This window comes from Microcaecilia unicolor, chromosome 8, assembly GCF_901765095.1.
Source record: "Microcaecilia unicolor chromosome 8, aMicUni1.1, whole genome shotgun sequence".
NCBI lineage: Eukaryota > Metazoa > Chordata > Amphibia > Gymnophiona > Siphonopidae > Microcaecilia > Microcaecilia unicolor.
Genome location: NC_044038.1, coordinates 65,017,435 through 65,039,688, shown reverse-complemented (window position 1 = coordinate 65,039,688; position 22,254 = coordinate 65,017,435). Strand labels below are relative to the sequence as shown.

Here is a 22,254-nt window from a genome sequence, read left to right as displayed (position 1 = left end):
AACAGGTTCCATGGCTCAGCTGAAGAAAAATATTTACTTTCACCTTTATATACCTTGTATGGCCAAGTTATTCCCAGGAAACAGAGGAGGGGTGGGGAAGATAGGCTCTATCCAAACAATGGGGGAGACGAATAATTTAATTAAATAATGATATTGTGTCAAAAACGCCGCTTTTGAGAGATCGCCAGCAATCTCCCGATTTATTTCGGAAGATCGCCGGCGATCACTTTCGAAAATAAGCCTGATAGACAAACATGGTTTAATGGGACAGAGTCAGCATGGGTTCAGCCTCACTAATTTGCTTCATTTCTTTGAAGGCATGAATAAACATGTGGCTAAAGGTGAGCTGGTCAATGTACTGTAGTGTATCTAGATTTTCAGAAAGCTTTTGATAAAGTTTCTTATGAGAGACTCTTCAGAAAATTAGTCATTGGATAGGAGGCAAGGTTCTGGTGTGGATTAGGAATTGGTTACTGGACAGAAAACAGAGGGGAGAGATAAATGGTTATTTCTTTCGATGGAGGAGGATGAATAGTGGAATGCCGTAGGCATCTGTATTGGGACCAGTGCTATTTAACATATTTACAAATGATATCGAACAGGGCCGTGCCTAGGGTCTCTGGCGCCCCCCTGCAGACTATCAGTTGGCGCCCCTACCCCCCGTGAAAATGATCACGCCCCCCCCCCCCCCCCCCCCCGGTGAAATGATCGCTCACCACTTGCCACACTGACAGGAATTGTCAGCAATATTCTTAGAAACAAATTGCTATACATTGCAAAATAAGATAGCAGATGTAAATTCTCAAAGTGGACATATTCCAAACGCTAATTAGACAAAAATTAAACTGAACCTCCAAGATGCCAGACTCTGCATACAATGCAACACCACAGAAACAGAAAATGTCCCCTAGTACTGTGCAAAATATAAAGACTGCAGATGTAAATTTGAAAAAAACTAACAAGAACCAATCACCACTTTACAAATTAACAAATAGAAATAAAACAAATATAGAAAATAAAATAATACCATTTTATTGGACTAATACATTTAGCTTTCAGAGGCCAAAACATCCTTCCTCAGGTCAATACAGTATAGTGCTGTTACAGTATCCTATCCTGACCTGAGGAAGGGGGTTTTGTTCTCCGAAAGTTAGTCAAAATGTATTAAAATTAGTCCAATAAAAAGATTACCTATTATAAACATTTATTAACACAGCTACAATACTACTCTATCCTAAAGCAAAAAAATAAAAGTAAATATTTTATTTACAGTTTGTTGTCTCTGGTTTCTGCTTTCCTCATCTTCTTTTCACTGTCTTCCTTCCTTCCATCCAGCATCTGTCTTTGTTCTCTCTCTGCCATCCAGTGTCTGCCCTCTCTGCTGTCCCCTTCATCCAATGTCTGCCCTCTCTCCCTGCTCCTTCCATCTACATCTGCCCTCTATCTCTGCCCCTTCCATCCACCATCTGCCCCTGTCTGCCCTCTCTCTCCCCCTTCCATTCACTGTCTACCCTTTCTATCGCTTCCATCCACTGTCTGCCCTTTCTCTCTGTCCGCTCAATCCACCATTTGCCCTCCCTCTCCCATCCATCAAGGTCCCTCTCACTCCCTCTTCCATCTAGGATCTGTCCCCTCTCTCTGCCCCTTTTTTTCAGCCCCCAGTTCCAGCCCCACTATCCCACCAGTCCCCAGTTTCAGCCCTAGCCCTTTTCTCCCACCAGTCTTGAGCTTCGGCCCCCAGCCACTTCTCCCTGTCCCCTTTTCAGCCCCCAGTTTCAAACGCAGCCCTTTTCTCTCACTAGTCCCGAGCTTCAGCCCCAGCCACTTCTCCCTGTCTTCTTTTAGCCCCCAGTCCCCACAGTTTCAGCTCTTGTCCCTTTTCAGCCCCCAGTCCCAGTACTAGCCCCCTTATCCCACCTACCCTCCTTTTCAGCCCCCAGTTCCAGCTCCCCTTCATCCACATGCCTTGCATTAGGGCCTCCCCTTTCAGCCCCAGACCCCATCTGGGCTCCCCTCCCCATCCCCTTCTCCCATCTGGGCTCCCCTCCCCTCCCCATCCCCTTCTGTCATCTGGGCACCCCACCCCATCCCCTTCTGTCATCTGGGCTCCCCTCCCCATCCCCTTCTGTCATCTGGGCACCCCTCCCCATCCCCTTCTGTCATCTGGGCTCCCCACCCCATCCCCTTCTGTCATCTGGGCACCCCTCCCCATCCCCTTCTCCCATCTGGGCACCCCATCCCCTTCACCCATCTGGGCTCCCCACCCCATCCCCTTCTCCCATCTGGGCTCCCCTCCCCATCCCCTTCTGCCATCTGGGCTCCCCTCCCCATCCCCTCCCCATCCCCTTCTGTCATCTGGGCACCCCTCCCTATCCCCTTCTGTCATCTGGGCACCCCTCCCCATCCCCTTCTGCCATCTGGGCTCCCCACCCCATCCCCTTCTGTCATCTGGGCACCCCTCCCCATCCCCTTCTGTCATCTGGGCTCCCCATCCCTCCCCTCCCCTCCCCATCCCCTTCTGTCATCTGGGCCCCCATCCCCTTCTGTCATCTGGGCCCCCATCCCCTTCTGTCATCTGGGCCCCCCTCCCCTCCCCATCCCCTCCCCTCCCCATCTGCCATCTGGGCACCCCTGATCCGACCCGACTACCAGCTCTGTCGAGATGACAGCGGGTGGGGGGGGGGGTGCTCCGCTCCCGCTGCTCCCACCCTACCTTCTTTTAAAAAATAAATCAGTAAAGCGGCGTGGCAGGCAGCGCAGCTTCGCGTCTGCCCTGCTTGTAAAACAAGTAGATCTCCTCGTCGGGCCTTCGCTCACTGGGTCCCGCCCTCCTCTGAGGTAACTTCCTATTTCCTCGAGGGCGGGACCCAGTGAGCGAAGGGCCGACGAGGAGATCTACTTGTTTACAAGCAGGGCAACGCGAAGTTGCGCTGCCTGCCACGCCGCTTTACTGATTTATTTTTTTTTAAGAAGGTAGGGTGGAGCAGCGGGAGCGGAGCACCTCCCACCCGCTGACACCCGGGGCGGACCGCCCCCACCGCGCTCTTGGTTCCCTCAGGTCCGCCTTCTTCTGACGTCAGAAGAAGGCGGGACACTGAGGGAACCAATGAGTGCAAGGGAAGGGAGACGTCGGCAGCGCTTTCACCGACGCTGCTGCAGCCTGCGACCAAGGTAATTTAAAGTCCTTGGCGGCGCGGGGCGAGGGTAAGCACCGCGGTGGCGCCCTCCAGAGGTGGGCGCCCCCCTGCGGCGCTTACCTCGCTTACCGCATTGGCACGGCCCTGATATTGAAATCGTAATGATGAGTGAAGTGATTAAATTTGTAGATGATACAAAACAATTCAAGGTTGTTAAAACATCAGCGGACTGTGAAATATTTCAAGAAGACCTTAGGAAATTGGAAGACTGGGCATCCAAATGGCAGATGAAATTTAATGTGGACAAATGCAAGTTGATGCAGATTGGAAAGAATAATCCGAATCATAGTTACCAGATGCTAGGGTCCACCTTGGGGGGGTCAGTACTCAAGAAAAAGATCTAGGTAAATTGTAGATAATACGCTGAAATCTTCTGCAAACTGTGCGGCAGCAGCCAAAAAAGCAAGCAGGATGCTAGGAATTATTAGGAAAGGGATGGTGAATAAGACTGAAATGCAATAATGCCTTTGTATCGCTCCATAGTGTGACCACACCTTGAGTATTGTGTTCAGTTCTGGTTGCTGTATCTCAAAAAAGATATAGCGGAATTAGAAAAGGTTCAAAGAAGAGCAACCAAAATGATAAAAGTAATGGAACTCCTCTCATATGAGGAAGATGTTAGGGCTCTTCAGCTTGGAAAACAGACGAATGAGGGGAGATATGATTGAGGTCTACAAAATCCTGAGTGGTGTAGAACGAGTAGAAGTAAATCGATTTTTTACTCATTCCAAAATTACAAAGACTAGGGAACACGCGAGGAAGTTACATGGAAATACTTTTAAAACAAATAGGAAGAAATATTTTTTCACTCCACGAGAGACTTATGTGTTAGGCGGTGAGAGTCTGATAGGTACTGAGGGGGAGAGGGATCTTGGGGTGATAGTATCCGAGGATCTGAAGGCGACGAAACAGTGTGACAAGGCGGTGGCCGTAGCGAGAAGGTTGCTAGGCTGTATAGAGAGAGGTGTGATCAGCAGAAGAAAGGAAGTGTTGATGCCTCTGTACAAGTCGTTGGTGAGGCCCCACCTGGAGTATTGTGTTCAGTTTTGGAGGCCATACCTTGCGAAGGATGTTTAAAAAATGGAAGCGGTGCAAAGAAAAGCTACAAGAATGGTATGGGATTTGCGTTCCAAGACGTATGAGCAGAGACTTGCTGACCTGAACATGTATACCCTGGAGGAAAGGAGGAACAGGGGTGATATGATACAGATGTTCAAATACTTGAAAGGTATTAATCCGCAAACAAATCTTTTCCGGAGATGGGAAGGCGGTAGAATGAGAGGACATGAAATTAGATTGAAGGGGGGCAGACTCAAAAAAGATGTCAGGAAGTATTTTTTCACGGAGAGGGTGGTGGATGCTTGGAATGCCCTCCCGCAGGAGGTGGTGGAGATGAAAACGGTAACGGAATTCAAACATGCGTGGGATATGCATAAAGGAAACCTATGCAGTAGGAAGGGATCCTCAGAAGCTTAGCCGAAATTGGGTGGCGGAGCAGGTGGGGGAAGAGAGGTTGGTGGTTGGGAGGCGAGGATGGTGGGGGGCAGACTTGTGCGGTCTGTGCCGGAGCCGGTGATGGGAGGCGGGACTGGTGGTTGGGAGGCGGGAAATACTGCTGGACAGACTTGTACGGTCTGTGCCCTGGGGGGGGCAGGTGCAGATCAAGGTAGGGTATACACATATGAGTTTATCTTGTTGGGCAGACTGGATGGACCGTGCAGGTCTTTTTCTGCCGTCATCTACTATGTTACTAACAGGCTCATTTTCAAAGCACTTAGCCTCCCAAAGTTCCATAGAAACCTATGGAACTTAGCCTCCCAAAGTGCTTTGAAAATATGCCTCTATGTTACTCAATGAATATTTAAGCTCTGGAACTCTTTGCCAGAGGATGTATTAACAGCAGTTAGTGTATATGGGTTTAAAAAAGGTTTGGACAAATTCCTGGAGAAAAAGTCCATAATCTGCTATTGAGACAGACATGGGGAAGCAACTGCTTGCCCCAGGTTTGATAGCATGGAATGTTGCTGCTAATTGGGTTTCTGTCAGGTACTTGTGACCTGGCTTGGTCACTGTTTGGAAAACAGGATACTGGGCTAGATGGGCTATTGGTCTGACCCAGTATGGCTACTCTTATGTTCTTATGTCTTCCCTCTGCCAGTCCTGCCACCTCCGGAAACAGGAAGTAAAATCAGAGGAGGCAGGACCGGCAGAGGGAAAGCTCCGTGGACCGCCTACAGACAGCCTGCTTTCTGTGCTGCAGTTGATGAGGATGGAAGGCAAGCTTAAAGGACACCAAGGTGCAGGAGGGAGCAAGTGAGTGACAACTGCCGAACTGGGAGAGAAGCTGGAGAGAGATGCTGAACCAGGAGGCGGGTGGAGTGAGAGATGCCGAGCTAAGAGGGAGGGAGGAAGGAAGGGAGTGAGATGCCATACCACGAGAGAGGGGAGAGCTAGATGATACGGGACCTGCAGGTAAAGGGAAGGAAATACAGGAAGGGAGGGAGAAGAGAGAGAGAATGGGAAATGAAATGATGTCAGGATCTGCAAGGGAAGGAAGAAGAGAAAGAGATAGTGGACCCATGAGAAGTGAGAGTGAGGGGTAGAGTCAGGGACAGGAGAGAGGGACCTTTGCTGAATTCCTGGGGAGGAAGGCATGAGGAAGGAGGGAGAGATTCTGGACACAGATGGATGATGCTGGACAAGTGGGAGCTAGGGACACGGGGTGACACAGAAGGGTGATACTGGATAGTGCAAGAATACAAACAGAGAAGAGAGATAATTAACATGTAGGAGGATAGGAGCAGGGACACAGGGGAAATGCTAGACAGGTAATAGTGGCATGGAGAGAGATGAAATGCCAAATGGGCCAAGAGACACTGACAAGAGCGTTAAGAGAAGACAGAAGAAAGCAGAAACCAGAGACTGGGACCAATTAAAAATTAAAAAATTAAATGACCAGACAACAAAGGTAGAAAAAGGAATTTTATTTTCTATTTATTGATTAGAATATGTACGTTTTTGGAATGTACATCTGCCAGAGCTGGTTTTTAGACTTAGCTGGGGCCCCACGAGAAAAACTTACTCATTGGCCTTCAATCTCCAGCACAGCGGTAATAAATCTCCAGCTTTGGGATGAGCCATCCTTGGCATCTCTGTCTACTCCAAACTTTCACCTCTTATAGGGCAGTAGACTCCTCCGACGAGCACCCTACATAGCTGGCTCTGTTGCCTTATGGGTTGCCCTGGCCAAAGTGGGGAGTTAATAATTTTATGTACTCCTGAAATCATAGCATAGGTACTGCTGCGCCTTTTTGTGGTTGCCATCCACAAAGTCTCTTCCTGACCCCTTTCACTTTCCTTGGTGGAGGCTTTCTTCATCTGAGACAGAGAACAGACTTCACAAGAGAGGAAGAGAAAGCTTGGACACAACAAATACAGTCTTGTGAACCCAGTGTCAAAATATTTTTGCATGTTTAAGAAAAGAATTCCCATACAGAGAGTGAAGTTTCTTGTTAGATTTGTGGTGAGGAAAGGGCTGGATTAACCACTAGTCAGATCTAGGTGGCAGGTTTGGATAGGAGCAGCAGCAAAAAACAGTAGCAGTCAAAGCAGGGACGTAGCCAGACCTCGACGGGAGGGGGGGGGCCAGAGCCCAAAGTGGGGGTCCACATTTTGACCCCCCCCCACCTCTGCCACACACATCCCCACCACCGCATGATGGTACCTTGGCTGGCGGGGGTTCACAACCCCCGCCAGCTGAAGCGTTTGTCCCACGCTGGTCTCGCATTGCCATCCCTGCTCTGTTCTTAGTCACACCATGCATGCTCATTTTATTGAGACAGTTTCACTAAAACGAGTGTGCATGGCGCAACTGAGAAGAGCAGGGTAGGCAATGTGGTGAGACCAGCGTGGGACAAACGCTTGAGCTGGCTGGGGTTGGGGACCCCCGCCAGCCAAACCAGTGGTACCAGATCCAATTTGAGGGGGCCCAGGTCCCCATGACCCCCTGTAGCTACACCACTGAGTCAAAGTAAAAACAATTGATCCTGATAGCCACATAAACTCAAAGAACCCTCAGCACATACCCTCCTGTAGCGAAGGTGGGTACCATATTTTTACTCATTTAGAGCTAGATTCTCTATATGGCACCAAAAAAAAGCACCATCCTATAAGCCACACTTAAAGTTCAGCACGGGTCATAAAGTAATGCGTGCACCCAGGAATGACGCCTAATTTTAGGCACAGCCATATGCACCAACTGAAATGTGGTGCGAATGGGCACGCCTAACTTTGGCACATATCCCCGTTATTCTATATAACAATGCACGCAAATTTTAAGAATGCCCCCATTACAGCCATGACCCACCCGTTTCCACACCCCTTGTTCAGATTGCATGTAAATGCCAATAAAATCTAATTAGTACCAATATCTTGTTAAAAAGCCAATTATTGACCCTAAGTAGCTTGTTATTCAATAAAATTTTGGCAGCTTTTATAGAATTATGGGGATAATGCATGTGTTTCTACAAACCGCGCCTTCCCCTGCGCACTATGTGCTTGAGCGCACGTTACCAATTTTTTTTTTACTAAGATGCTCTAATTGCAAAATTAGCGCATTTGGGGGTATATTTTTACCTGTCTGCTTGTCTTATCTAGATTGTAAGCTCTTTGAGCAGGGACTGTCTTTTTGTGTATGGTGTACAGCGCTGCGTATGCCTTGTAGCACTATAGAAATGATAAGTAGTAGTAGTAGTATCTTTACTAAGGTGTGTTAGCATTTTTAACGTGCCTGTAAATTTAAGAGGCGTTAAACGCTAACGCACCTATACATTTCTATGGGCATGTTAGCATTTAACATGCGTAAACCATTTACGCGCGTTAAAAACTCTAACGCACCCATAGTGCCACTTAGTAAACATAGGTCTTGGTTTTAAGGCTTTTTGTTTTTCTTTTTAGGTTTTTGGCAGGTTTCACGTGCTAATAATGCCTACAGAAACCTAAAAAGAAAACCTCTTAAAAACAAATGTGTTCATTTTGCAATTTGCTTGTTTTAGAAAATAAACTGGTATAGCGTGCTTTATATGCGTGGGCACATTATACCACTTTATTTTTACACAGACAGGAAATTTGCGCATGTTATATGCATGGGTGTGTTATACGTGTAAAAATATGGTAATTTTCAAGTAGCCTGTTTACCTGGATGAATAGCCATTTACTCAGATAAATGACAAAAGGGGGCTTATGGGAGATGGTGGGGGTGGCAGAAGGGGTCTGATGCTGGTGACATGTGGCAGAAGAAGGCGAATGGTAGGGTTGTGTAAGGGCCTGATGCTGGGGTAGGAGAAGGGGGCGCAGAGATAACGCAGGACTGGGGAAAGGGTTTGGAGAAGGGATGTAATACTGGGCCTGGGGAGAAGGGGGCTGGGAGCTGACAAAGGGACAGGTGGGAGACCAACAGGGGATGGGAACAGGAGGCTGGAGGCTGATGCAGGGGCTGTGGTAGGAGAAGGACAGATACTGGGGGTGAGGGGTAGGGGGATGGGAGAAGCTAAGCCATATGCCCGGAAAAGGTGCCTCAGTGCCCTTCTTCCATCTGCCACTTTGTCATTCCCACCCACCCCCTTTCCCATTCTCTGCACCAGCACCTTAAAATTACCTGCAGAGAGATGAGAGCTGTCTTTTCATTGCCACTTCTCTGCTTATCCTTGGCTGGTTCTGGCCACCGGCACCGTGTGCTAGTTAAAATCGGAGAACAACTATTTCCTGCTTTCGCAATCCCTAACCTGAAGAAGGTTCTGCCTTTTCAAACTCATTAAAAAAATGTATTGTTAATCCACTAAGAAGGCATCATCATATTTTCCTTTCTTTTGTTTTGTTTTATATCTATTTATGTCCCCAGACCTTGCATTGAGCTGAGCCTTATGGCCTTCTGTGCAGTGCACTTCTCTGCAGCTGTGCTGAATAGCTAATGGGTTCATCATCATGGATTTATGCTAGTGTCTATGAAAAGTTTTACACGTAGTTAGCTCGTGTGCAAAACTCATTTTTGCTTTCTGTGCCTATAACATGGTGTGCAAAGCCCAGCTCACGTTTCTGCATCAGCCACTGAGTTGCTTACCAGCCTGCAAGGCCACCAGAAAAGAGAGAGTCTCCAAAGTAATCAAATCTGCATCTGCCACCACGAAATCCTAGCCACACCCTACAAACTGGATTAAATTGCACAGACTTTCAGGACAGTTTTAGCAAAATGCAGCTGTTGTACGGTTTGGTAAAGCAAGGCAATGATTACAAAGTAAACTCAGGCGTTCCCAGGTTCTTAGAAACAAAGCAGTGACTGAGTAAAACTAGTTTGATCTTTCTGCTTGGCTGTATTTATTTACAGCTAAAGCACCACAGTTGCAAGTCTGTATTAAAATAAACTGCATTTAAACATGAAAAGTTTACTGGTTTGTTTTCTGCTTATAATGCAAAATAAGAGTGAGGTATTTACCTTGGAGCAATCTCCTTGAGTTTGAATTGCCAAGCACCTTCATCTTACAGAGGTGAGATTGACCCAGTGTGGAAAACCCAGGATGTGCTCAGGCTGACTCTTCTGACATGAAGCTCCATAGTAGTCCCCACCCAGGAACGAACCCCGTCATGGGCATACCAGGCCCAGGCTCAGGGGCCCATAGATCTGGGAGGGCCCTTCTCATTATCAAAGAGGACCTTGTGTAGCAGCCTACCTTTACAGTCAAGTGGTTGTGTTTTTCAGGAATGTAATAAATCTATTTATAAACTTTGCTGAAACCCTGACATTTACCATTTATTAATGCTCGTGTCAATACCCTATAACACGAACAGTGACTTGACCAAGCAAAATAATGTCTTTTCTTTTCACTTGTATTCAGAAGGGGAGGACCTATGTGTAGCTGGTCCAGGGGCCCACAAACTTGTGATCTATCCTTCCTCTACCTGAACAGGGCTGTGAACAGGGACACACTGCAGTGCATATGCTGTTTTCTGTGTAGACAGTGTTCCCTCTAATTTTTGAGAGGTTTGACAACCTAAAGTTGGGCTCTAATAGTGCACAGAATAGTAGTGCTTATGCGTATGATTGACGCCAATGATTGGCGGCTGTGCATGTAAGTACTAGGCGCTATTCCATAAAGAGTGCATCTAAATTGCATAGCATGTAATTGTCAGGGGGGGGGGGGGGTAGCATGAGCATGCATTGCATGGCACAAAGGTGCACCCACATACATCAGCCATTGACCCGTCGTAAGGGGTTGCTTCTACCTGTGGTGCCAATATGGTTTTGCACTAATATTCTATAACGACTTAGGTGCGCTTTTACGCCATTATAGAATTGGCGCTAAATACGCCCCATTGTGGCACCCAAAATGAAGCACCAATTTGTAGAATTGCCACTTATATGTGCAAAACGTTTTTTTTTTTTGTACAACTCTGTATAAGCAAATTTGTGCACTACAGGCCAAGTGAATCTTGGCAAATATAGTGCAAATATATCAGGATTTCAAAAATGTTATTCAAACGATTGTTTTAATGAAAGTAATTCTGCATTAAGTTATTTTAACATATGTTGTTGTTTTTTTAAATAAGTACAAGACATCAAATAGTTTAGTTCCTCTGTGCTGCTTTTTAACACCACCGCCCTGCCCTTGGTACGCTACTGCTCTATTAGTGAGTCCACAAACCTGATTGGCTAGGGTTTGAGGTAGGTGGTTTCACTAGAGCAATTTTGATTCTGGAAGAAGGGGTGAGTCATTGACACAGTTTAAACTCTGGAAGGCGGGATATTGTTGGTGCAAAAATTTGTTGAACACAAACTTTGGCAGTCAGTCTTAAAAGTCTGGGAGGAGAGAAAAGACATTTGCCTTCAACGCCAGCCCTTTTGTTGCTAAACTTCCTATGAATGAGTGGTTGCCATACTTTGTTTAAGATGAATCCTTGGTCTCCATTGAAGCTATGTGAGTGGCCTGCTATCTCCACAGCCTCTGATTCTTCTTGGCAGTGGATATAGCAAGACACATAACCTCAATGAAGTCAAAGGTCACATCTTAAAGAAAGCATGGCACCACTCATTCATAGGACGTTTAGAACAAAAAGAACTGCCCCCTTTTTACCCCCTTCCAGATTTTAAGAATGTGATTGACAGAATTCCATCCCTACAGAGACTGAAATTGTTTCAGCAAATTTTCCCACCTCATTTCCCTGCCCTCTAGTATTGGCCTACTAAAATGGCCTGTAAACAATATGTTAGAAAGATTTTGTCTGGATGTTTCAATCCTTCTAGGTTCCACCCTACACCCAATCTGAGCTGATATCCATGGGTGGTGTGCTGGTAAAATTTTAGCAACAGGCTCTCTCCCCGGTCCACCTCGGGGCCACCCCCCCCCCCTATCCACCTCTGCGCCCCCCGTCCACCTCTGCGCCCCCCCCCCCAAAAAAAAAAAATTGCAGAGCTGGCTATAGCCGGGGGGGCAGTGCATTACTCTCTCCAGGAAAAAAAAATTAAATGATCCCAGGTTCCAATCTAATTCATGTTTAATGTGGGATAAAATGCCATAAATAAGTAAATAAATATAAACTTTTAATGTTGAACACCTGATTCTCAAAGTGAACATATTCCAAACACTATAATGAAAATACAATTATTTTTTTTCTACCTTTGTTGTCTGGTGACTGTTTTTCTGATCATGCTGGCCCAGTATCCGATTCTGCTGCTATCTGTCCTCTTAACTCCGTTTCCAGGGCTTCCTTTCCATTTATTTCTTTCTTCTTCATTTCTGGTCCTCAGCTTCTGCCTATTTTCTTCATCCATGTGCAGTTTTTTTCCTCTCTTCCTTTTCCCTCATCTCATCTCCTTCTTCACTCTTCTCTCCCCTCCATCCATGTCCAGCATTTCTTCTCTCTCCCCTCCGCTCCCCTGCCCTGTATGCACCCATGTCAAGCAGTGACCCTCCTCTCCCCTGCCCTGCATGCACCCATACCCAGCGACCCTCCTTTCCCCTGCCCTGCATGCACCCATGTCCAGCAGCGACCCTCCTCTCCCCTGCCCTGCATGCACCCATGTCCAGCAGTGACCCTCCTCTCCCCTGCCCTGCATGCACCCATACCCAGCAACCCTCCTCTGCCCTGCCCTGCATGCACCCAGATGTCCAGCAGTGACCCTCCTCTCCCCTGCCCTGCATGCACCCATTTCCAGCAGTGACCCTCCTTTCCCCTGCCCTGCATGCACCCATGTCCAGCAGTGACCCTCCTCTCCCCTGCCCTGCATGCACCCATGTCCAGTAGTGACCATCCTTTCCCCTGTCCTCCAGGCTCCATCCACCCATGTCCAGCAGTGACCCTCCTTTCCCCTGCCCTGCATGCACCCATACCCAGCGACCCCCTCCATCCACCCATGCCCAGCAGCGACTCCCTTTTCCCCCCTGCCACCCCCTCCCAAGTTGTTTGGCGAATTCTTCCCCTCCCTCCCTCCCAATCTGGTCCCTCATCGCCCGCTTGTTCTTTGACTTCTTTGGGGCAGGCAGTCTTGCCTGCCTGCTTCCAGCGCTGACTGTCCCCCGCTGCCGATTCACGCTTCAAAATGGCCGCCGAGACTGCCTCTGGAAGTCTCGGCAGCCATTTTTAAAGTGCGAACCAGCAGGGGAGGACAGTCAGCGCTGGAAGCGGGCAGGCAAGATTGCCTGCCCCGAAGAATTAAAAACACAAGCGGGCAGTGAGGCGGATCCGGAGGGAGGGAGGAGAGCCAGAGCCGGCTCGCAATTTTCAAGAACCGGCTCGCAAGCCGGAAGAAAATTTAACAACCGAGCTGGCTCCAGCACACCACTGTCCATGGATTACAGTACAAATATCTGAGTATACAATGAAAACTCACAATGCATTTACTTCCAATACACCAGAGCAGTACTCTTCACTGTAAGGCAGGATGCCAGTGACAGCTCCCATCAGCTTCCTGACTCTCTTCCTCCGGTATGCATTCTCTCCTAACCTCCTCCAGGCTCTGAAATAGCGCTTCTCTTCTCTGTTCTTTCAGCACTGTGCAGCTCTAAGTGAGTTTGAACCATGAGGAGGTTAATTCTATAACAGAGCACCTAGGAGTCACCCACATACTTCACGCTCCTAGCCATTCCATGTGCTGTTCTACCAGTTCTTTAATTCACATGTTCTTCTTTGTCTCTCCAGATGTGCACACCAGCCAACACACCTGCCACACCTCCTAACTTCCCTGATGCTCTCGCCATGTTCTCCAGGCTCAAGGCCTCTGAGAGTTTCAACAGCAGCAGCCCAATTTCCTCCATGGCAACCTCTCCTCCACCGCCACTTCCTGCTCACCATGGGAGCTTCAGCCAAGGGTGGCCTGCTGTGTCCTCCCCCAGCCAGCAGCAGAGCCTGCGGACTTCTGGCCCAGAAGTGTCCCAGCCCATGGGATGGCCAGCCACCGTCTCCCAACAAACCACATCTGACGAAAACAGGTCCAATGCTGCCATGGAAGCAGAGAGATGAAGAAAGATGGCGCATCCACAAACAGGCCACAATTTCTATTCCTCACCTTTGTGAGAGGGGGAAAAAACAAGGTTGTAGCCAGGAGATAGAATCCTGGATGATGGAGATGTCACCATCTCCATCTGTGGACTGGGTCTCACACTAGAAGTGATTTCTTCTAGAACTGAGACATAGGAAGAAATAACATGCATTTACAAATGTCACATGGATGCACAGGTCTTGCGTGGCCTGAAAGTGGAAAGGGGACTCCAGCTTCCTTTGTTTCTTTCTAATCATGACTGAGCAAGTTTATCTAAGATCCCCAGTGTTTGCATGCGATGTGGCACAGGTGACATTCTTGTTTGCCTTTCCAGTCCTCATTGTCCTTAAATCGAACAAGATTGTGGAGGGACATGTTCCTGAACCGTCACCTTCTTTACTCACCCCAGTTCTTACCTCAAACTTGCTGTGCTCAGCCAAATATTTTCTAAAACTGAACAGTTGGGAAGAAAGTGGGCCGTGGGGTTTTGTTTTAACAAAGGAAAAAGGGATTAATAACTGTTGTACAAGTCCATCTACACTAGATATTTCAGCTGCTATCTCCCAGGACAGGACTGTCAACATCTAAGCAGTGAGAGAAAGCACAGAGTGCTGAAGAGAAGACAAATCTGGGGAATTCTTTTGTGCTCTATTTTAATTATTATTTTACAGCATTTAAAAAGTGGATTTAAAAGCAACCATTTTTCCTCTCTGTAGGCTTTGGTTTTGACATCTGTTGTGAGACGTGTGAATGAATGGCCTTTGCTCTATGTTTATAAGAATAACTCTAGTGTCTTACCTTGAGTGACCACACCCTTCTAGCCCAGAATAGTTCTTGAAGAAGGACACTGAGCCTAAGCAATGAGTGATGGAGCATGGCCTTGAGATCATTTGAGGATAAGGCACTTTCAGATTGATTTAAATAAATAGATTGTATATTATAAAGTGAATGCAGAGTCTATTCTGGATCAGCTGCATATGTCAAGACATTAATTGGTTATCATACTTTATAAGATTGATGATTAGAGCAGTGAGGCAAGAACCAGGGAAGCCAAGATTCAAATCTCACTGCTGTTCCTTGTGACCTTGAGCAAGTCACATAACTCTCCATTGCCTCAAGTATAAACATAGATTGTAAGCCCTCTGGGGATAAGAAAATACCTTCTGTACCTGAATGTAATTCACCTTGAGCTACTACTGTAAAGGTGTGAGCTAAATCCTAAATCCCTTTCCTGAGCCATAGTTGCACCCTGTGCGACTTGTCAATGGTGCCCCTCCCCCCCCCCCCCCCCCCCCCCCGCCTCATCAATACAAGGAGGCAGTGGGCTGGAGCAGTTTTTGCCCTCTGTGCATCAGCACTGCTTGCACAGTGTTTGATACATCACACTACCCTTCCCTACATATTGCTATGCTTGGGAGCAGTTTGAGTCAGAGGTGACAGGAAATGACATTATGATGACATGCTAATCTGCAGCACCTCCACAAATAGAATGGGGTCAAAATACCAGTGGCTCAAAACAAATGGGTTATTCCTTTGCAAACAAAGCTCCTGCTTTTCTGAAAAAGCTCCCATCCCTAACATTCAAGGCAACTACAGCACAAGCAGGTGCTTTACTGGCAGAACAGTGCATGTTGCATCCATGTGAACTGTGAACTACCTTAACATGAAGCGAGCTTCCCTCCTCTGCTCCTCTGCTCCTCCCCCTCCCCCTGCACCTGGGAACATTCTAGAAACAGGTAGGAACTACAAGGCCATTTCCCCATTTAATGCAATATCATAGACCTTACCAGAGCTCCAATGTTATCCCCGTTTCTCTATCTGTGAGGATTCTCTGTCTTTTAGAATTTCATTACCATTCTTACCCTGCCATAAAAAATATCTGCCTCTTGCACTATCTATGTGTGTTGAGATAATTGAGTAAGAATAAAAAAGAGAGGGTTCCAAGTACATCAAGAAACCAATCCAAGCCAAAAAGCACAAACAGGCCTCCAGGAACAGGACAAAGGGAGACTTTATAGTAACAGACGCGACACAGGCTGTGCAACAACACCACTGTTGGTACTTCAGATTCAATCCTGAGTGCACCTGAGTGGAGGAGTGGCCTAGTGGTTAGGGTGGTGGACTTTGGTCCTGGGGAACTGAGGTACTGAGTTCAATTCCCGGCACAGGCAGCTCCTTGTGACTGTGGGCAAGCCACTTAACCCTCCATTGCCCGCCACATTGAGCCTGCCATGAGTGGGAAAGCGCGGGGTACAAATGTAACAAAATAAAATAAAAAAAATCTCTAAATAGTCACTCAATCAAGAAAAGTCCCACTTAAAATCTAGGATCAAAAACACTTCTTCAGTGTAATGCAAAGACCTCAGTCCTGTATGCCAAAAGTGTTATCCAAAAAGACCTTCAAACTAGCAAAAAAAGTCTCTCTTTGTCCTGTTCCTTAGACACATCATTTCAGCGTGCTATTTTTAGTAATTTATGAGCATGCTCCATTTCGCTAGTTTGGCGGTCTTTATGGATAGCGCTTTTGGCGTACAGAACCAAGGTCTTTGCATTATACTGAAGAAGCATTTTTGATCCTAGATTTTAAGTGAGGCTTTTTTTGATTATGTGACTATTTAGAGAAGCACTTAGGATTGAATTTGAAGTATCAACAGTGGTGTTGTTGCAAATGTTTACCATTACAGAACTTTTTGCGACCCCTGATGCAGGCGCTTGGTCGCCGAAACATGGCCCATCTCGGGTCTTTACAATAAAGTCTCCCTTTATCCTGTTCCTAGAGGTCCGTTGTGCTTTTTGACTTGGTTTGAGATAATTGAATGCCTTTATCATATCCACTCTCGCCCTCCTGAGTCCTGCATGCTATGGTATAAAAATTTAGGTCCCTAAGCCTCACCTCATAAGGTTAATGGGGCAGACCATGACCTATTTCGGTAACTTTCCTCTGGCTGGCCTCTACTTTGTATATCTTTCAGGAGTAGTGACTTCCATATTGGACATGATCCTTCAGAAGACAATCTTTTTTGTGTTCAAATATTTTAATTACATTTTCCCTCAAAGAAAAAAAAAACATCAATGCAAAACTAAACAGCTTTCAATAACATATGTATAGCTATACATTAGTAATTTTCATGGCTTTCTATAAATTCCTTCATCACAGCCTATTTCTTCAACCAATTATGAAGAGAAAAGTCTCTTTCCAGCAGCAACCCTTTCATACTTATAAGTAACACAAACGAAAGTCCGCTATTCATGATCATAGATTTATCTTTCCAATGTGCACAAATGATCTTCAATGCCACGGTCAGTAAAAAAATGTAACAAATTTCTTATCTTTTGCTAAAGGACACTACACCAAAGGACCTCCACATTAGTAATTTATAAGTCAAGGGAATATCAATGTTCAGAAGACATTCTTGCTAATATTTTTTTCTCAGTGGTATAGTCACATCCATTGTACCTTTCCTTATGCAGCCTAACATTCTTTTGGCCCTTCTTACTGTCTTGTTAGAGTGTTTGTCAAACTTAAGACCCTCAGCTATCAGCCCCAGTTCCATCTCTATTTGGTGATCATTGGATCACTGCCAGCAAATTTAAGATTCTGCACCCCGTTTACTCTTTGTATTATATCTATTGTTATGCCCTGATCACTCGTCAAGGTTTTCTAGATCCTTTCTTTTTTTCTTATCCTTCTAGATTACAAATGTTTGGGTCTGATTCATGACTAACTGGGCAAGTCTGTAACTTGACACCTAAATGTTGACCTTTCCATGAGGAGAACCACCCTGCATCGATTTCTGTAATGCATCAAACCTGAGACATTCCATAGTCTTTTCCTTTCATAATGAAGCCATCACATTTTCCGATCACCAAGCTCAGCTTAACTGATCTGTGGCTGCTAACCTCCTTCCTGCTCCCACTGTTGTGTTGAGGGGCTATGCCTGCTGCCTTCCAGTTCTCTGGAGCTACACTTTTGTATCTCCAGGGAGTGATTGAACAAGTTGTCAGTATGGTGTTGACAGCTCCCTTCATGTCTTCAGATGCATCCTGTTGAGTCCAGTTGCTTCATCCACTTTTACACCAGATCTCTTTGGCTTTTTTCTTCCACAAATGGTCAGGGGTTCTTTTGTCTTGTATTTGTATTCTCATCATATACCTATTAAATATTTGTTCAATATTTCTATTTTCCCCACCCCTCTCTGCAGATTCCTCCCCTTTCTGGGTTTATAATAACCTTTTTTTTTTTTTTAATAGACGAGGTTTGGAGTTTGGTAGGTATTCTGTGGTAGATGCCATAGTCTTCTGATTAGAAGCCCAGAGCTCTACCCATTGTGCCACATTCTAATGCCTATCTATAGACAGTGTAAGCATCAGACTGTCACCAGCTGCTCTCTTGCTGCAGCAGGCACAGAATGGATACTCCCAGCACTATATGAAGAGCATTTTTGCATATATCCATGTGGGGGTGTGGGGAGGGAGTTACAATGTGTAACAGTCTCTTGTCAGGGCCCCACACCACAGAGCCCATTTTAAAACGATCCAGCAAGAGTAATGCTTCTTGTTTTGGGGGCAGATTAATAAGGTGGGGGTATAGGCATTTTTCTTCTGCTTCTTTGGGTTTCTAGCTCAACTGGAACTTGGTTTCTGCAGGATCTATGGCACCATGAGCCTTTATTTGTACATTTCCAGGGGTTTTTTGCCAAATTTTAACTGCCTCCCGTTAAGGCCAGCCATCACAGTAGGCCACACAGACTGCTGCTTCCTTTAGAGTTCAGTATGTGCACACTTGGACTGTGGTCACCATGCGACAGCAGAAACTCCTTGAACTGAGATGATAGTTCTCCTTTGTTATACTAAAATTTCAGCAGAAAAGCTGTGGTCCCTCCCTCAATAAGACTTACATGTAAGAGCAACGCATTTTGCTGTAAAGTAAGACCTGAAGGACATGACTAAACTCAGATCATACGATGACTTAGAGTGGTCGGTAACACCACACATGTTGCCTATTCCATATCCATATAAGTCTAATCAGGTTGTTGCCCCTGGGTTATGAGTCACAGAATGCTTTGAGATAGAACCTAGATAGCAGGTTCTAGCCTCAGGGCCAGCCCAGGAATATCCAGTGCCCTAAGTGAATTTTCAGCCATATACCTCCAACCCAGGGGCACCCCAAGGTTTCCCCTTAAATAGTCCACTATCCTTCCATACCTCCCCATGGTCCACCATCTCCCCTTCCCTACCCCCTCCAGTATCTCCCCCTCTTCCCTTCCTCCTGCAAGACTTCCCCAACTTCCTGCATGGCGCAGCTTATGTAGCTACAGATCCCGGCCTTGCAAGGGAAGAAAAAGGACTTTGAGGCAGTGAGAAAAAATGGGAAAATCCAGAGCCTGAGCTGTTGAGGTAAATGGGGGGAGGAGGTCTGTTTTTAAAAAATCATTGGGGGGGGGGACAAGAATCTGGGTGAAGGCTGGTGAAGGGGGCATGGGAGAAAGAAACAAAGAGGGTGAGAGAGATAGAGATGATCGTGCTCAATAGGACAGGACTAATAGGAAAGGGTAAGAGAAATGCCCAAAATGCATGCCGTGATTAACTATGACCGAGCGTGCGATTAAAAATTTTAATTGCATGGTTTTAAATTGTTAATGGTTGTCTGCACCTAGATGGAAATACAAACACAAAACAAAAGAACCCCAGTCAGTTCATGGAAGGAAGTCTTGATGGAACTGGTAAACGTGAAAGTGAATGAAGCCACTAGAAAGAGGGAGGGTGACTGTGGCAGGAAGAAGTTAAAAAGGGGGCAATTAGAGAGATGCTGCTCCCTGGTGCGTTGCCACACTCCCCAAATGCTACCGTCCTAGGCGAATGCCCAATCCATCTAGTAGCAGGGCCAGCTGTGATTGGCCTAAGGTCAGAGATGCATGACCAATGCTGACCTAAAAATAGGGAGGTTACATGAGACTGAGGTCAGTATTCAGCTGTTCAGCTGCCACACAAAGATAAGTGGAAAATTTATTGGCTAATCTTTAGGCCTGGTATTCAGCAACCTTCTCTATTTCAATAGGGCTGCTGAATATGCAGCCTTAAACTTAAAGGGATAATTTATCCATTGAAGTTAGGGCTGCGGTTTATGCAGTTCTTCTACACAGATAAAGTTATTGGGATAGCAGCTAAATAGTACCACTATCTGGATAAGTTTTTTACATTCCCTCAGGCCATTCCACCTCTTCCTTTTCTAATGTAGATAACTGTTGACTGGATGTCAAGTCATCTGGGCAAAAGCTACCTGTTAGCAAATCTCAATTTATTTTTTATGATTCAACATTTTTATTGATGGCAATGCAAAGGAAATACAGCCAATAGTATAAATACACATAGCAGCAACAATAAACGTGTACTCCCTAGAACACAGCAGTACAATCCGTCATCATACTTTTAACATTTTATCCCCTCCCCTCCCCTCCATCTAATATTTTAACAATGTAAGTTTTCAGCAAATTTTAATGATGACAAATCAAAGCTCAGTTTATTTTTTAAAGCACTTGCAAAGTAAATACCCACTAATAATTGTTTAAGTCCTTTTGAATATTGACCCCCTAGTTTTCAAGTGTTATTTGTTGAAAGCCATTTTTTCACAGGTAAAGTGGCCATCTGAATGTTGCTCTCCTCAGTCTAGTAAAAGCCTTTACAACATATAGACTTTTATGTGGATTGTGTAGGGGTGTTCCTGGGGACATCAGATTGTGAGAGGAAAACACCAAGTGTGCATTTGATTTTCAGCTTTTGACGAATTTTCCTCTGTTCTGCCACCCATCTAGAAAGCAGTTATAATTTTACATGAAAACTTGGTACCTTGCGTTGCTTGTTGCAGTTGTCAAAGGGTAGTTTCCATGTATAAATTTTACATATGATCCATCTGATGGCAGCAACATTGGCTCCGCAAAACTGGTTCCTCAGTGGGTGTTTTGGTATTTTGGGAAAGGGTGGTGGAAGAAGGTAGTGGAAATGGATGACCACAGTGAAGCTGACAACTTCTTATCCCAAGCTAAGCAAGATGTGGTCATTCCATCACTGCCCAATTCATTTTATATTTTGCTCGTTTCTAATAAGATGGATATAGGATCATGGGCTATTGCATGATAATGTGTTGTAAAATGAAATTCATAGAGATTATGGTTTAAAGACCATAACTCCAGGAGGCCATTAATAACCCTAGGTTATGAACCTCCTGAAGGACATTTTAAATTGAAATAAAGCTAAACAATTACTAATTTAAACGGTCTGTTTCAGAATTAATGTATTATGTTTCTGGTTATACCAATGGTTCTTTTCAATTTTTTTATAGCCAATGATAAAGCCAAAAAGTGGACATCAGCCAGTCAGAACACTGAGGGGGGAGTTATCAATGTGGGCTACTGTTAAGACGGTTATTTGTAACTAGGTCTCACTGCATAAAATGAGACCTATGCTAAAATAGTATAATGTAGTGGTAAAATAACATGTCTTAACAGTACCTATGTTGATAACGTCCTCCCTTCTTGTGAAGAGTTTCTGCCTCTGATAACCAGAGCTGATATTGTGATGTCATAATGTCTTATTCCACCAATGCCTAAGAGCCAACCTCATCAGTAATGTCACAATGGCTTGATTGCCCTATACTTGGGTCACTTTTATTACATATAGAATGATTTTGAATTGTAGAGACATTTCATTTTCTTTACTTAAGGGGAGAAATTATCAATGTGGGCTCCCCATTAAAATATGTTATTTTGCTGTTAATCCCAGTTATTTGTAACTTTGTCTCATTGCATAAAATGGGGCCTGTGCTAAAATAGCATGAGTTAGTGGTAAAATAACATCTATAGTCCATGTTGATAACTATGCCCTAAATTTCAAACCCAGCTCTTTAGGCTCCTCATATTAGGTTTGCAATCAGTTTACATTTCTAAAGGGAATATGGTGAGGATACCAGGTGGAAACCTTGTGCTATAAAAAGAGATACTGCTAACCAGTAAATGCCAGCCTGCTCTCCTGAGCAATCTATAGTTTCTGTCTGTAGAAGAGCATATGAAAAGCCATGCTGAGTCAGACCAAGGTCCTTCAAACCCACCATCCCATCTCTGACAATGGCCAGTCTGGGTCACTAGCACCTAGCAGATCCAAAAAGGTCTACCTGGCTAATAATTGTGCATGGACTTTTACTCCAGGAACTTGTCCAAACCTCTTTTGAATCCCACTATGTTGTGTGCCTGTTACAATAATAAATAAAAGTGTGAGGCAGCTTGTTAAAAATATGACTTACAAGGGTGGGAGGAGCATTTTCTCACCTTCACAAGCTCAGAAATTGACAGGAAGCTTGGAAAACTGCTGATTTTGCTGGAGGTTCTTCTCTTAGATGGATTCATAGTGAAGACTATAATGAAGTCCAAAATTCTGGGGCCTGAGGAGGGTATGAAAAGACACATGCTGGAATAACTGTGACCCCAGCAAAACTGCTGAAAGTGCTGGAGTCTGCTGAACGATGCAGGCCAC

The 22,254-nt window shown here is 45.5% G+C and overlaps 1 protein-coding gene across 2 annotated transcripts in view; it reads left to right on the top strand.

Annotated features, from left to right (window-relative positions):
* The window catches only part of UBALD1 (UBA like domain containing 1), a 28,797-nt gene extending 13,968 nt beyond the window's left edge, over nt 1–14,829 (top strand). The window contains exon 3 of one of the 2 annotated variants that reach the window (XM_030212141.1): nt 13,389–14,829. In XM_030212141.1, the coding sequence (XP_030068001.1) occupies nt 13,389–13,854 (466 nt within the window). In that variant the 3' untranslated portion in view covers nt 13,855–14,829. The remainder of the gene's footprint in view (nt 1–13,388) is intronic. The other variant, XM_030212142.1, reaches the window with a different exon arrangement.
* Nucleotides 14,830–22,254: the final 7,425 nt, after the last annotated feature.